The sequence below is a fragment of the Micrasema longulum genome, unplaced genomic scaffold (genome assembly GCF_059751315.1).
Source record: "Micrasema longulum isolate JH-2025_06_02 unplaced genomic scaffold, ASM5975131v1 h1tg000388l, whole genome shotgun sequence".
Classification (NCBI taxonomy): domain Eukaryota; kingdom Metazoa; phylum Arthropoda; class Insecta; order Trichoptera; family Brachycentridae; genus Micrasema; species Micrasema longulum.
The window spans coordinates 77925-94337 of NW_028277589.1; the positions used below are offsets into that span (position 1 = coordinate 77925).

At 35.8% G+C, this 16413-nt stretch overlaps 1 protein-coding gene across 6 annotated transcripts in view; it reads right to left on the reverse strand.

Moving 5' to 3' along the window:
- The window catches only part of LOC148281978 (la-related protein 1-like), an 84774-nt gene that overhangs the window by 31835 nt on the left and 36526 nt on the right, over positions 1-16413 (reverse strand). For all 6 annotated transcript variants that reach the window (XM_088225811.1, XM_088225810.1, XM_088225809.1 and 3 more), the window contains 7 exons: positions 12316-12438; positions 9552-9690; positions 6887-6964; positions 5286-5377; positions 3132-3250; positions 1211-1400; positions 324-481 (listed from right to left, as the gene is read on the reverse strand). In XM_088225811.1, the coding sequence (XP_088081937.1) occupies positions 324-481; positions 1211-1400; positions 3132-3250; positions 5286-5377; positions 6887-6964; positions 9552-9690; positions 12316-12438 (899 nt within the window). The remainder of the gene's footprint in view (positions 1-323; positions 482-1210; positions 1401-3131; positions 3251-5285; positions 5378-6886; positions 6965-9551; positions 9691-12315; positions 12439-16413) is intronic.

Here is a 16413-nt window from a genome sequence, read left to right on the forward strand (position 1 = left end):
GCGGTGAAAGTATGTTAATGCAAAGGGGTGGTAGTAAAAAATATGATGTAAATCCTAAAGGGGATTTTAAAAAATTTTAAAGTCAAGGCATTTACAGAATGCATGACATGTCAGAATGGCGAAAGTTACATAATGTGTAAAGTGGCCACTTAAACTAGTCAATGACAGGTCATAAGCCCAGTGAATGCCTGGACTTTCACATGTAGCAATGCATTTTAATCATATCATAACACACAAATCGTATATACTTTTCAGCCTAGGTGTTCATTCAAATATTCACAAAATTAAAGATGCTAAATATTGTCGATTTAAGCGATCGGTACCTCTGCTGGACGCGGAAGGGCTCGGGCAGGCCGTCCGGTGTGGGCGGGGGCTCGGCGGCCGGGGGCGGCGGCGCGGGCGGCTCCGGGGGCCGCTCGGAGGGCTCGGCGGCGCCCCCGTCCAGGATGGGCCACTTGGTGGGCTCCAGCAGCGTGCGCACCTGAGACGGAGAAATAAGAACTCTCGTTGGAAATGCTGATTGTCATCAAAAATGGCAGTTTAATTTGCACGTGATGTGACGGAAGAATAAAGTTCTTTGAGCAAAATGTAACTAGAAACACGACATTTGTTTACTAAAAGCCGTAGTTTTTAATAAAAATGGTCATTCTCATTATGAATTGTTTACTCAAATTACAAATTTAAGTTTCAATTAAATTTATTTATCAATAAAACCACTTTACAAAGCGGCCTTGGGGTATATTGCTAAAATGGTGCTATTTAAGTTATCCATAATAATAGTATAATTAACAGTTCTCGTCAATTTTTGTCAAGAACACAGCCTGTAATTCTCATCAAGAAAACAATAAACCTCATCAAGAATAGCAATTCTTATCAAGTATGGTAAATCTCATCAACAATGTTAATTTTCATCAAGAAAGGTAAATCTCATCAAGAAAGGTAAATCTCATAAAGTACGGTAAATCTCATAAAGTACGGTAAATCTCATAAAGTACGGTAAATCTCATCAAGAATTTTAATTTCCATCAAGAAGGGTTAGTCGCATTAAGAATGATCATTGTAATCATGAATGGATATTCTTGTCAAGAACAGTAAATCTCATTAAGAATGGTAATTCTCATTGTGAACGGTAAGGTCACATGGACGAGCTCGATCGTGTTGGAGGCGGGGACGGCCTCCATGGTTTCGCGCAGGCTGAACGAGGGCGTACCTTGAAGCCGGCGATGAGCTCGATCTTGTCCGAGGCGCGGATGGCCTCGAGAACGAGCGGCAGCTCGGCGGTGAGCGCGCGCACGCGGTGGAAGGAGGCGATGAGCGTCACGGGGATGGTCCCGTCGGCCGCCATCTTCCGGCGCAGGAAGAAGTCCTTCATGAGGTTCTCCACGGAGAAGTAATACTCGCTGAGAAAATAAACACAAATAAATACCGCTGCAAATAATTATCTCTTCTCTGTTGGCGCATGAGGCCTAAGTAGTTCTTTATAACAGATACGATCATAAAAACAACAATCTCTGTAAAGAACCCTTCGTGTAAAGAATGGGTAGTCTCACCTAAAAGTTATTGAAACGACAGTAATAATCCTGTTACATTCACAACACTACATACAATCATAATACTGTAACATTCACAACACTACAATCATAATCCTGTCACCTTCACAACACTACAATAATAATACTGTTATATTCACAATAAAACAACATAGTCCTTTTTTTTTTTTTATTATTTATTGACTATTCTTGACAATTTTGAAGATGCCCATAAGAGGGTGAAAGCGCTAATTGGTCGAAAAATAAGTGAAAGTGTACCAAGTATTTTTAATTGGTACCTTTTATGTAAACATGAGTAAACATCAATCATAATCCAGTTAAATTCACAACAACAAAAATAATCACAATCATGTTACATTCACAACATCAAAAACAATGGTAATCCTGTTACATTCACAACAACAAAAACAATGGTAATCCTGTTACATTCACAACAACAAAAACAATGGTAATCCTGTTACATTCACAACATCAAAAACAATGGTAATCCTGTTACATTCACAACAACAAAAACAATGGTAATCCTGTTACATTCACAACAACAAAAACAATGGTAATCCTGTTACATTCACAACATCAAAAACAATGGTAATCCTGTTACATTCACAACAACAAAAACAATGGTAATCCTGTTACATTCACAACAACAAAAACAATGGTAATCCTGTTACATTCACAACATCAAAAACAATGGTAATTCTGTTACATTCACAACAACAAAAACAATGGTAATCCTGTTACATTCACAACAACAAAAACAATGGTAATCCTGTTACATTCACAACAACAAAAACAATGGTAATCCTGTTACATTCACAACAATAAAAACAATGGTAATCCTGTTACATTCACAACAACAAAAACAATGGTAATCCTGTTACATTCACAACAACAAAAACAATGGTAATCCTGTAACATTCACAACAAAAACAATCACAATCCTGTTACATTCACAACAACAAAAACAATGGTAATCCTGTTACATTCACAACAAAAACAATGGTAATCCTGTAACATTCACAACAAAAACAATCACAATCATGTTACATTCACAACAACCAAAACAATGGTAATCCTGTTACATTCACAACAACAAAAACATTGGTAATCCTGTTACATTCACAACAACAAAAACAATGGTAATCCTGTTACATTCACAACAACAAAAACAATGGTAATCCTGTTACATTCACAACAACAAAAACAATGGTAATCCTGTTACATTCACAACAACAAAAACAATGGTAATCCTGTTACATTCACAACAACAAAAACAATGGTAATCCTGTTACATTCACAACAACAAAAATAATGGTAATTACGTTACATTCACAACAACAAAAACAATGGTAATCCTGTTACATTCACAACAAAACAATCATAGTCATGTTACATTCACAACAAAAACAATCATAATCATACTACATTCACAACAACAAAAATAATGGTAATTATGTTACATTCACAACAACAAAAACAATTTGAATCCTGTTACATTCGCAACAACAACCATGTAACATTTGTAACAACAGCAAACATAATCCAGTAACATTCTTGGCAGTACAATCCAACTAGACTCACATCTGTTTCTTGATGTAGTCCTTGAGGGTGGGCGCGTCCAGGTTGAGGTAGGGCGCGGCGGCCGCTCCGTAGTAGAAGGCCGCCATCGTGAAGGGGTGCTGCGGCTGCTGCGGCGGCGCCTGCGGCAAGGGGGGCGTCAGGCGGGGCAGGGGGGGCGGCGGCGCGCCGGCGTACGCGCGGCACGCCTGCGCGACAGGGGGAGCGGGGGAGGAGGCGGACGGGGGACGGGGCGCGCGGGGCAACGTCGCGCGGCGTCGAGCGGCGCCGGGAAACGTTGCCGTACGCGGGAGAAATCATAGCCAAACAAATCATAGTCAATTGTGATCGCATGCGGCGGGAGAGGTCAGTCGGGGCGGTTAGTCGGATGCGTCGTATGTGAGTCGGGTTGCGGATCGTAGCGAAGAGTCATGCGTACAAATTGTTAACAAACGTCGTCAAGTCGAATCAGTCGCGCGTAACAGCGAGTGTAAAAGGTATAAAAACAAATTAGAAAAAACACAGGCGGTCAGTGAATAAAACATAAAACATAAAACAAAATTATTTCAAAAAAGTAGAGGGGATTTTTTCGGTTCGGGGAATGGGAGGGCAAAGGTTGATATAATAATCCATTAGTCATATGAATTTTTCAAAGTTCGATTATGCTAATTGATTAATTTTAATTTGAGCACGCTATTGTCAAGAAAATTTTGTGCTGCGGCCTGACAGTCCTTTCACAGAGATGTGCCGACAAGTGAACTCAACAAAAGTCCATTTGAGTTACGCAAATTCACTAATCATGGAAATGGAGAATGGCTCGTACGAGTAAGACGTGTTTATGTATGCAAAATGAGGAAGTTCAGCTATACGGGAAATTGGATATAAAAAATGTATTCTTACGCTCGGTAAAATTAGAGTAGAAAATTGTACCACGAAAAAAAAGTTTCTTAAAAATGTATGAAAAAAATTGTTTCAGTAAAAATGAATTATTTTGAAAGACATTATAAGTTCTTCCGAATCAATCAATGACCAATGACAAGAGAGTTGTGATAAATTTCCGGTTTACGGTAAGTCAACTGACCAATCGGCATAACTCGTTGAGAAAAGATCTTGAGACGTCACACGCGGGTTAATTTAAAAAATCATTAAAAAAACCCTTTTCCACTTGAAATATTTAGAACTGAAGAAGAAAAAAAAAGCCTTTCCCATTTGAATTATTTAGAATAAACTCAAGAAAAAACCCTTTTCCACTTGAAATATTTAGAATAAACTCAAGAAAAAAAAACCTTTTCCACTTGAAATATTTAGAAACTCAAGAAAAAACCTTTTCCACTTGAAATATTTAGAAACTCAAGAAAAAACCTTTTCCACTTGAAATATTTAGAATAAACTCAAGAAGAAAAAACCTTTTCCACTTGAAATATTTAAAACAAACTCAAGAAAAAAACCCTTTTCTTGTTGAGGAATTTAGAATAAACTCAACAAATATCCATTTTCACTTGAGGTATTCAGAATATCCTCATCATCATCGTTCCCTTTCCGCACCTAACGGTGCATAGGGCACTGAATTGGTACACCAATCGCCCCGTATCTTGATCATTTTTTTGTTACACGAAGGTAAGATGATCGGTCTTACGCTTCAGGTACCAGTCCAGGTACTATGAAATATTCTAGTGTGAAAACACCCTTTTAAATAAATATTTCGTATCAACAGTGTGGGGAATCGAACCCGAGACCTCATGCATGGTGGGCTAACGCGCTGGCCATTACACCACGAGGCCGACAAATATCAGAACATACCTTACAAAAACCAATTTCCAGTCGAGTTATGCGGAATGAACTTAACAAAAATATTAATTATTAGACGAAACTTACAAAAGGAACCCCCCCTATCCACTTGAAATGTTTAGAATGAACTCAAGAAAAACCCCTTTTTCGTGTGAGGTACTTAGCGGAGAGTGAAAAAAAAAATGTTGTAGTTTATCTATTGCGTTCAAAAGTCACGATATTGAATTTTCTTTACAGAGGCTCACTTCTAATACCAATGTGATACATATTCACAGTACGTCAAATATAACGAGAAAAGGAATATTTAAACGTTGACCAAAAATAATCTCATGTCGTAAAAGGCGACGGATGCGTTGACGCTGTTGGTTCGAGTGCGTCGGGAGTGCTTACCTGGTAGTCGTGGCGGTGCGGGGCGAGAGAGGGCGGGCGAGGGGTGCTGTGCCCCCCGCGCGCCCCCCGGAACGAGAATCTGCCTCCTCGACCTGCGGGACAGACGCAAACAATCAGTACTGTTATTCCTCCGATCTGTGCGCTGATGATGCCGCGCTTCTTGCTGGCGACAAAGAAGACCTGCCATTCTTGGTGGCAAGAGTCTACGATGCGCGCGAGGCAGCGATTTATTTATTTATTATTTTGTACATGTATACAATTTATAGGGTTTAAATATTACAATAAAAGAATAGTTTAAAACATTTAAAACAATAAAAGAATAGTTTAAAACATTTAAAATAAGAAAAGAAGCATTGCCAAACATAAGGGACATCGAGACAAGATCTGGACTATTTATTTAGTGCTCGTTTAAACCGCTGTAAACTTAAACCAAAAAAGTCCAGATGATCTTGTCTCGAGTTGACGATACGACAAAGGCGGCTCATTGGAGAATTAAGGCCATCGTTTGTTCTATGCTAATCGATGAAAAGTACTATATTGTTTCTCAACCTAACAACAAACCATCACGCCGTTTCTCCGCAGGGGTAGGCAGAGAGGATTGAACGCCACAACACTCTATCTTGGCATACAAACCTCGCTTCCTCTACATTTATACATCTTCTCATGCACGCACGTCGATTATTCCTACTTTTGACATGTCCACCTTCGAGTATTTGATGGACTCGATCGTGCCATGTCTTTCTCGGTCTTCCTCGTTTTCTGCATCCATCCACATTTGCATCGTAGATCCTTTTAGCCGTTCTTTCGCTGTCCATTCGCTCTACATGTCCGAACCGACGCAGCGCCCCTTTCTTGATTCTGTCAATAATGCGTGTCTCAGCCTTACACACTTCGCGGATATCGACATTTGTGCACCTATCATACATCGTTTTACCACACATTCGCCTGAGGGATCGCATTTCGACAGCATTTAACCTACTTTCATCATCATTTTTCCAATCCCATACTTCGCTCCCATACATTAGAGTTGGGACTAGAACTCCGTTGTGAACTGCTAGTTTAGCCGCCTGCAATAAACAACCTACGAGTCGGAATATTGAATTTTACTTGTCCCAAATGAAAGCTTTTTGAAAGTGATAGTATGACTAAATGTGAGATCAGCGTGAATGTAGATACACTGAATCGGGTGGAAGAATTTGTGCACCTGGGAAGTATGTTTACTGAGGATGGAAAGGAGGGCGAATGCCGGGAACAGGGTGAACGGTGCACTGAAATCAACCTTGGCAAACAGATGTTTGTCACAGGAGGCAAAACTGGCAGTTCACAATGGAGTTCAGTTTAACAATAAAAACGCCTAATCTAAAAATCTCGCTTCGGTCGGCCATCAACAGTCAATTAAAACATTTTCATACGTATGTGCAGAGGAGTGTTTCAGTATGGACAGGCGCATCATCAGACATACAAGATTGCATTTCTCGGCCCCCTTTAGAAGCCTACAGTTTAGCTATAACAGGCGTGACTCGTTGGTCCTGTGAGCCGGAACATGTCCGGCTCGAACGACCAATAATCTGACTTGTGAGATATTAAAATTGTCAACTCACCGGATCGTGGGTAGCGTCCCCCTCGGCCGCCGCCGCCGTCCCTGGACCTCCAGTCGTCTCCGTTGAGGGATTGGGAATCTGAGATTGATACAACGGGATAGAGACGAGACCCAAAGTATAATCATTATCGTTTGCATTTATTTAGAAAGCTTTTACGTGAATACATTAGCACAACAAATGCAAACTATACATATACATATGACTACAAGGATAATTGATCATTTTGGTCCCAGAAGGTATGTTTTATTGGTTTTACCTTGATTTGTATGAAAAATACCAGATCTGCTAAAACCCTGATGTGAGCGAGATAGACTACGCTTCACTTTCCCAACGGCAGATTACGCCTCTTGAAATTAAGACTAAATTTAGTTACACCGGTATTCGTATGAAGACTAAAGTAGTTAAGTAAAATTGATTCCAAATATTTGGAGATAATGGTTAAATTTATTCTAATGATTTGGAAATAGTAAAATTTATTTCAATGATTTGAAGATAATAGTAAATGTCATTCCAATGATTTAAAGATAATAATAAAAAATATTGCAATGATTTGGAGATAACAGTAAAATTTATTAAAAAGATTTGGAAATAGTAAAATTTATTTCAATTATTTGAAGATAATAGTAAATGTCATTCCAATGATTTAAAGATAATAATAAAAATTATTGCAATGATTTGGAGATAACAGTAAAATTTATTCTAATGATTTGGAAATAGTAAAATTTATTCTAATGATTTGGAAATAGTAAAATTTATTTCAATGATTTGAAGATAATAATCAAAGTTATTCCAATGATTTAAAGATAATAATAAAAGTTATACCAATGATTTAAAGATAATAATAAAAGTTATACCAATGATTTAAAGATAATAATAAAAGTTATTCCAATGATTTGGAGATAATAGTAAAATTTATGTCAATGATTTGAAGATAATAGTAAAATTTATTCCAATAATTTAAAGATAATAGTAAAAGTTATTCCAATGATATAAAGATAATAATATAAATTATTCCAATGATTTGGAGATAATAGTAAAATTTATTCCAAAGATTTGGAAATAGTAAAATTTATTTCACTGATTTGAAGATAATAGTAAATGTCATTTCAATGATTTAAAGATAATAATAAAAATTATTGCAATGATTTGGAGATAAGGGTAAAATTTATTCTAATGATTTGGAAAAAGTAAAATTTATTTCAATGATTTGAAGATAATAGTCAAAGTTATTCCAATGATTTAAAGATAATAATAAAATGATTTGGAGATAATAGTAAAATTTATTCTAATGATCTGGAAATAGTAAAATTTATTCTAATGATTTGGAAATAGTAAAATTTATTTCAATGATTTGAAGATAATAGTCAAAGTTATTCCAATGATTTAAAGATAATAATAAAAGTTATACCAATGATTTAAAGATAATAATAAAAGTTATACCAATGATTTAAAGATAATAATAAAAGTTATTCCAATGATTTGGAGATAATAGTAAAATTTATGTCAATGATTTGAAGATAATAGTAAAATTTATTCCAATAATTTAAAGATAATAGTAAAAGTTATTCCAATGATATAAAGATAATAATATAAATTATTCCAATGATTTGGAGATAATAGTAAAATTTATTCCAAAGATTTGGAAATAGTAAAATTTATTTCACTGATTTGAAGATAATAGTAAATGTCATTTCAATGATTTAAAGATAATAATAAAAATTATTGCAATGATTTGGAGATAAGGGTAAAATTTATTCTAATGATTTGGAAAAAGTAAAATTTATTTCAATGATTTGAAGATAATAGTCAAAGTTATTCCAATGATTTAAAGATAATAATAAAATGATTTGGAGATAATAGTAAAATTTATTCTAATGATCTGGAAATAGTAAAATTTATTCTAATGATTTGGAAATAGTAAAATTTATTTCAATGATTTGAAGATAATAGTCAAAGTTATTCCAATGATTTAAAGATAATAATAAAAGTTATACCAATGATTTAAAGATAATAATAAAAGTTATACCAATGATTTAAAGATAATAATAAAAGTTATTCCAATGATTTGGAGATAATAGTAAAATTTATGTCAATGATTTGAAGATAATAGTAAAATTTATTCCAATAATTTAAAGATAATAGTAAAAGTTATTCCAATGATATAAAGATAATAATATAAATTATTCCAATGATTTGGAGATAATAGTAAAATTTATTCCAAAGATTTGGAAATAGTAAAATTTATTTCACTGATTTGAAGATAATAGTAAATGTCATTTCAATGATTTAAAGATAATAATAAAAATTATTGCAATGATTTGGAGATAAGGGTAAAATTTATTCTAATGATTTGGAAAAAGTAAAATTTATTTCAATGATTTGAAGATAATAGTCAAAGTTATTCCAATGATTTAAAGATAATAATAAAATGATTTGGAGATAATAGTAAAATTTATTCTAATGATCTGGAAATAGTAAAATTTATTCTAATGATTTGGAGATAACAAATTAAACAGGAAAAACTTTCCTGATTTTGATAAAATCAAAGAAAAAACTTAAATTACTTATTTTAAAGGAAAATATAAGCATTTTAAATCACACCAATTTTGTTGCATTTTTCTAAAATTGGAGGTAAAGAGGCCTTCAATAATGGCTTGGCACTCACCGGAGTGGTGTGGCGGGGGCGACCTGTGCTTGTGGCCCTTGGCGCCCGTGTCTATCTCCAGCGGCAGCCAGCGGTGCTTGGGCGGCTTGCGCTCCTCCCCCTTGTCCTGCGAGCGGGGCCGCGCCCGCCCCGAGCTCTCCTGCCGACACACGAGCGTTACAGCACAGTGAAGGGACAAGATATTTCTGTACTAGCTCGCTATTCGTTTGGAAATGACCAGAACATAAATGGATCCACATATTACAATAGAGATGAAGAACATTTTAGAGAAGGTAATAAGTCCTGGAATCGCGACCCAGAACGGGTAGAAGAAGTGTCGCCAGGCCGCAGACAAGGTGGTCTGATGACATGAGACGAGTTGCAGGAAGTGGTTGGATGCGGTTGGCTCGGGGTAGGGAAATATGGAGACTAGAGGGGGAGGCCTATGTTCAACATTGGACAAGAGACAGCTGATGATGATGATGATGATGAATATGACCTGTCATTTGCTGGTTCAAGTGCCCACTTTACACACTGTTTAACATTCACCATTCCGCCCATATTTGAACATCTATATTCCTTCAATTTTTTCATCTGTTGATGTTTGTGAAGTTAAAGAGCTGAAATGTTCTTCATCTCTGTTGTAATATGTTAAATCTAGCCCTCTTTTACAAAAATTTGGACGAATTCAAAATATTCTTGATAAATCCACCTGGTCCATGAAGAAGCATAGAAATGGAAAAAATCTAATTTTCAGGCGTTGCCTAGTCCAGTATGTAGGTGAAATAATTAAATGAGATGAATCTCATCGCATAAATAAAGGTTTCAGCTCTTTAACTTCACAAACATCAACAGATGAAAGAATTGAAGGAGGAATATAGATGTTCAAATATGGGCAGAATGGTGAATGTTACACAGTGTGTAAAGTGGCCACGTAAACCAGCCAATGACAGGTCATAAGCCCTGTAGATGCCTAGACTTATATATTACATTTTCTGAAATGTTCTTCATCTCTGTTGTAATTGTAATCAGCTCCCCGGGGAGTTGAATCCATTCCTTGTCTACAAAAATTTGGACAATCTTAAAATATTGTTCAAAAGAGGTTCTTGGATATCTCTACATGAGAGAGTGCGAGTATTATCCTCGGCTACACCCGACCGTGTCTCTCCAGGGTATGCTCGGCCACAACAGTTGAGAGACTAGAAGGAATGTGTATTTGACTACACATTTTTATCCATTGTCGCGCGGTGTGGTCGATAATCCTGAGATTATGATGAGCATTGGTTTGTATGTTCCTGATAATTACCTAAGACAGCGTCAGCGTAGATAGTTTCATATTCCGATATACAGGAGCACCCTGCCGTTGGAAGGGCTATCGCTACGCTGAACAACATCGCTCTGGATATTGATCTGTTCCATGTATCCGACGGGATTTTCCGGAGCAGGACTCTCCTACTACTTTGACATGAGTGTCTTTCGTGTATTTTTTTCTTTTTTATAATATGTTAGTAATGTACTTTTTTTTTTTTTGTTTTTTTACAATGAACATAAGTGATAAAACAGAGTATTAAAAAATTAAGCATAATTACATAGCAATGAAATACATATTAATAGTAAAAATAGTAAACAAAAAATCCCACAAAGGCATGGCCGGTTCGTGGGTATACAAGAAAATGTTAATGAATTTTTGCTCCTAACTAACTAACTAACCATCACGCCATTTCCCCGGAGGGGTAGGCAGAGAGGATAGAACACCACACCACTCTGTCCTGGCACACTTCCTTTGCTTCCTTCACATTCATACATCTTCTCATGCACGCACGTCGATTATTCCGACTTTTCACATGACCACTTTCAAGAATTTGTTGTACTTGATCATGCCATGTCTTTCTCGGCCTTCCTCGACTTCTACAACCAGACACATTCGCATCATAAATCTTTTTAGCCGTTCTTTCATCATTCATTCGCTCCACATGACCGAACCATCGCAAAAGACCTTTCTTAATTTTGTCGATAATGCTTAACTCAGCCTTGCATTCTGCTCTAATTTCGACATTAGGGGCACCTATCATACATTGTTTTTCCGCACATTCGCCCGAGGGATCGCATTTCAACAGCATTCAGTCTACTTTCGTCCCTTTTTTTCCAACTCCATGCTTCGCTTCCATACATTAGGGTTGGTACCAGAACTCCATTATGAACTGCTAATTTAGCCTCTTGCGACAAGACACAATTTTTGCTCCTATAATAAATAATGGACAGTTATTATTTTTGTGTAGCATAAAAAAGAAAAAATAAAATATTTTGTAAAAGATAATATGGTATTTTTTTTTATAGTAATTAAAAAAGGAAATAAAAAATATTTAAAAAAAAACACAAAAATATACCTTATTATTAAAGAGCAACAAAATAAATGATAGAAAAAAAGAGTTCATATCTTTAGTTTGAATCCAGGATAGTGCGTGTTTTTTAAAAGAAGGAAAATTTTGAAAGTTTGGAATCAATGAAATATTATCAGTAAAAAAAGAATTAAACATTTTTGGGCCTATAAAATATGCATGTCTCTGTGCGAGCCTCGTTTTACAATGTGTAATATTTCTAACACACGATTCCTTCTTTGACTCGATCTATTTGAATTACTTGTAAATAAATCTTGGTACTTAAATATACATTTTAAACATTGAAAACAATATATTTGTCTTAGATCTAAAAGTTTAGCTTCGTGGAACAATATGTTATATTCAAATAAATTAATTGAGTTGAATGATGGGAAGATATAGTTTACCTTGTTGATGTTGTTGGTGATGGCGGGGGCGGGGGGCGGCACGGGGGGCTGGACGGGCCCGTCCGCGGTGGCGGGGGCGCCCCCCAGGGTCGGCCAGTCCCCGATGTCCGTGAAGTCGGACGCCTGCAAGAGACAAGAGGACTGTGAAAGTACGACGTTTCGCAACCCCAGGGGGGCAAAGGCCGGAAATTTTTGAGGATCAGAAAAAAATACTGGCATAATATATATATATATATAGTTGGATAATTTATATAGCGCCATTTTTGTGAAAATCACCTCAAGGGCGCTGTACAATTAATAAATATCCCAGTACGTCTTGCAGCTACAGAGCGCATGGACGGTTGGGATTCTAGTTCCTCGTTTTCAATTACGATCAATCAAAAATTATAACAGATAGGAGCTAGATTACAGGACGTCTTGCAGCTACAGAGCGCATAGACAGTTAGAAATTTAGCCCCATATTTACGCATTTTAAAAATTGACAAATAAATTTAGTGTATTAATGATACTAAAAAAAATAAAAAAATAATATGAATAGTAAAAAGGAGTAAGATTACAACACGTCTTGCAGCTACTAAGCGCATAGACGATTGGAATTCTAGACCCCATTTATAAAATTTAGGTATTTTAAAGTTGGTATATGAAAGCTAGATAACCAATCATCGTGCAGCTACAAAGCGCATGGACGAGTGGAATTCTAGCAAAGTTAGAATGATATCAATAAATTTATAAAAAATAGAGCATAGTAGTAAGTTTGTCAAGTGTTCATGCCAAGAACTAAGCAATAAAAAACTAAATAAATAAAGCACTGTATCAACTCCATGGTTAACAAAGGGAGATAGATGTCCGAAGAGAATCTTTTGTAGACAGTAGGTAGATACCGTCACCATGTGGCCCACTGGCTGCTGGAGAATTTCTGGAAACGCACGTGTGTAGACTGGGGGATTATGCCTATTGTTCCAACGACTTGGTGTCCATTTTGGTCCGTATTATTTCATTTTATGAGACGCAACATTCCTGTTCAATTCACCTTTTTAAATGAATATTTTTTTGTATAAGTTAGTTATAGAAGTTTGATTTATCATTTTGTATGTTGTTAGAAGGCAGATATTTGAAATTGTATGTATTTATCAATAAATGTCAGTTCACTTTTAATAGCACTGTTGTAATTTATTAATTATGGGTGTAGTGTTCCAAATAGCAAAATTTAGGTACTTTTGCGTCAAAAGCTGATGGATTCTTAAACGGTTTTAATGATTCACATAAAATTTTATGATTCAAAGGTTACAGGCGCATTATTTTTTTAAAGTTTCCATTGTTCACTATTTGTCACATATTTTGTTAAGAATAAAGTATAAAACAATGCTGTTAAATAAATAGTCTTCTTTTTTCCACTGTTTGTCTAAAACATGACTACACTACTACACACTAACGACTTATAAACATTAACTCATTGTTTTCTAACATATAACAACTTATTTTTAAATTTATTATAAGATTATAAGCTACGGTTGGAGAGGAACTATATTTCACGCCCAGCCCGTACGGTGGCTGAGCGAGAACTACATAAGCGTGTTATATCCAATGGTGATTTCTTCAAAGTGGACTGTTTCGGACGCGCATAATTATAGTCCTTAAAATACAGCTTGATTAGAGTGATAGTTGTCAGCAAAAGTGACGACATAACTTTGTAGTAATGTCTAAGGAGTGATTTATTTTGACACACGAAAAATCATTAGTGTCTGGCATGTCAATTTATTTTTTTAATACAATGCTTGACATATAAATCGGCATGATTATATAAAATCAGCTTTAAAACTAAAATAAACCTAATTATTAACGACGTTTTACAAGGTTACGTCCTTTTGCAAAAATGTTAAAGATGGGACAAATTGGTCAATGTAAATCGATCGAACAAAAAAATAATTTATTTGATGTTGTTCATGGAAAAAGGTATAAATGTCTTATTTTTTGGTGAATAATTGTCTTAAGCACACTATAATAGGCTTGTTTTTGCGTTTTTATATCAATTTTCGGAAACAGAGTTTCATGTTTGCATTTAAAAAAATTGATAAAATCGATTTGATCCGTACATGATCAATGATCAGTAATTTCCCATCACTATTGACATGAGTTTGACAGCTATAAATAATAATTATGGATAACTTATATAGCGCCGTTTTCATAATGTAATACCTCAAGGGCGCTTTACAAAGTGATTATATAAAGATATAAATTTAATTTTAACTTTTTAATTTAAGAAAAATAATGTACTTTTTCATATTAGTTTTCCACCACATGCTAAGAATTTATTCAAATGATTTAGAGAACAAGTGGGTTTTAAGTTTCTTCCGAAATATCACTTCACTCTCACAGTTTCGGATTTCTGCTGGGAGAGCATTCCGTGCCGTGGGGCCTGCGACCGCAAATGCACGTTCGCCGAATATAGTGCGCTGTTTGCGTAGAGGTATAATAACATTTCCTTTCGACGGAGATGTAGCTGATCTAAGCGTAAGACGTCTGTCAGCTAGTTCATCGGAAATGCAGAGTTCCCTCAGATATTCTGGAGCAGAGTTGTGCGGTGACTTATACATAAGCCGACAGAGTTTGTATTCCACCCTCTGTGGAAAACGTAGCCAGTGCAATTCCCGAAGTAGTGGAGTGATATGGCTGCATTTAGAGATTCCAAAAATAAGTCTCGCTGCCGCATTTAGTACAGCCTGTAGGCGAGTCATTTTATTCATTGGTAGACCATCATTTTAATCAAGCGAAATTTTAAGGACTATAGTCAATGTGGCAAACGTCAAGCAAGCGATGTGCAGAATGTTTTTTTTTTTTAATGTCATTTGGCTTTTTTTTGCGAGGCTAATAAATTACAATTAAATGTATTGTGTCTTACGTAGAAACTCGAAAGGAGCCAGTATACAAATTTATTTATTTATTAACGGACATTGTCCACATATACAATTTATAGGGTTTAAATATTACAATGAAAGAATGGTTTAAAACATTAAAAAAAAAAAAAAAGAATCATTGACAAACATAAGGGACATCGAAACAAGATCTGGACTATTTATTTTGTGCTCGTTTAAACCGCTGTAAACTTAAACCAAAAAAGTCCAGATGATCTTGTCTCGAGTTGACAATACGACAAAGACGGGTCATTGGAGAATTCAGGCCATAGTTTTTTCTATGCTGATCGATGAGCAGTACTTTGTTGTTTCTCAACCTACGAGTCGGAATATGGAATTTGACTTGTCCCAGTAATGATGGCACATCGATTATACCATTTAGTATGCCGAACATATTTATGGAGTCAATATTAGTTCTACGTTTTTGTAGACTAGAAATATTGAACATTGACTCTGTATCAGCGTAAGAATAATGACCTCTCTCTAGTCCGAGCATCCACGCTACTTTTCGAAGCGAGCGATGTTGGGCTGATTCAATGTGATTTATGCCATTCACATAGAATGGAGACCAGACCACTATTCTAGGAGGCATATTCAAGAAGAGGGCGAACAGTCGAACAATAAAGAGTTTTGATTGTACGGACATTAGTAAAATCAGAGGATATACAGGGTGTCCTTTAAACCCTGTCACATCCGAAACCACGATGATCAGTATGGACAAGAAGACATACTAGCATATTTAAAAAATATTTAGAAAAAAGAAAAGTTTAAAAAAAATTAATTAAAAAATACAAATGGTCGCTTACTTCTGCAGGGGAGACGTGAGGGTAGCGCAGCGCAGTATCAGACTCCCCCCTCCCTCCTCCTCGTTTCTCCCCTGCAGTACTTAGCAACCATTTGCTTTTTTCAATATTTTATTTTTCAAAATTTGATTTGTTCTAAAAAATTATTTTAATGTGCCAATATGTCTTCTTGCTCATACTGATCATCGTGGTTTCGGATGTGACAGGGTTTAGTGAACACCCTGTATATTTGTATTAAATAAAGAAATAATCGTAAAAATATTTATAGATCCACTGTATTGTATTTTGTGTGAACACTGCAGTGTGAAATGTGGCAATCATTATCATTAAAATACCTAAATTTTGTAAATGGGGTCTAGAATTCCAATCGTTGATGCGATTAG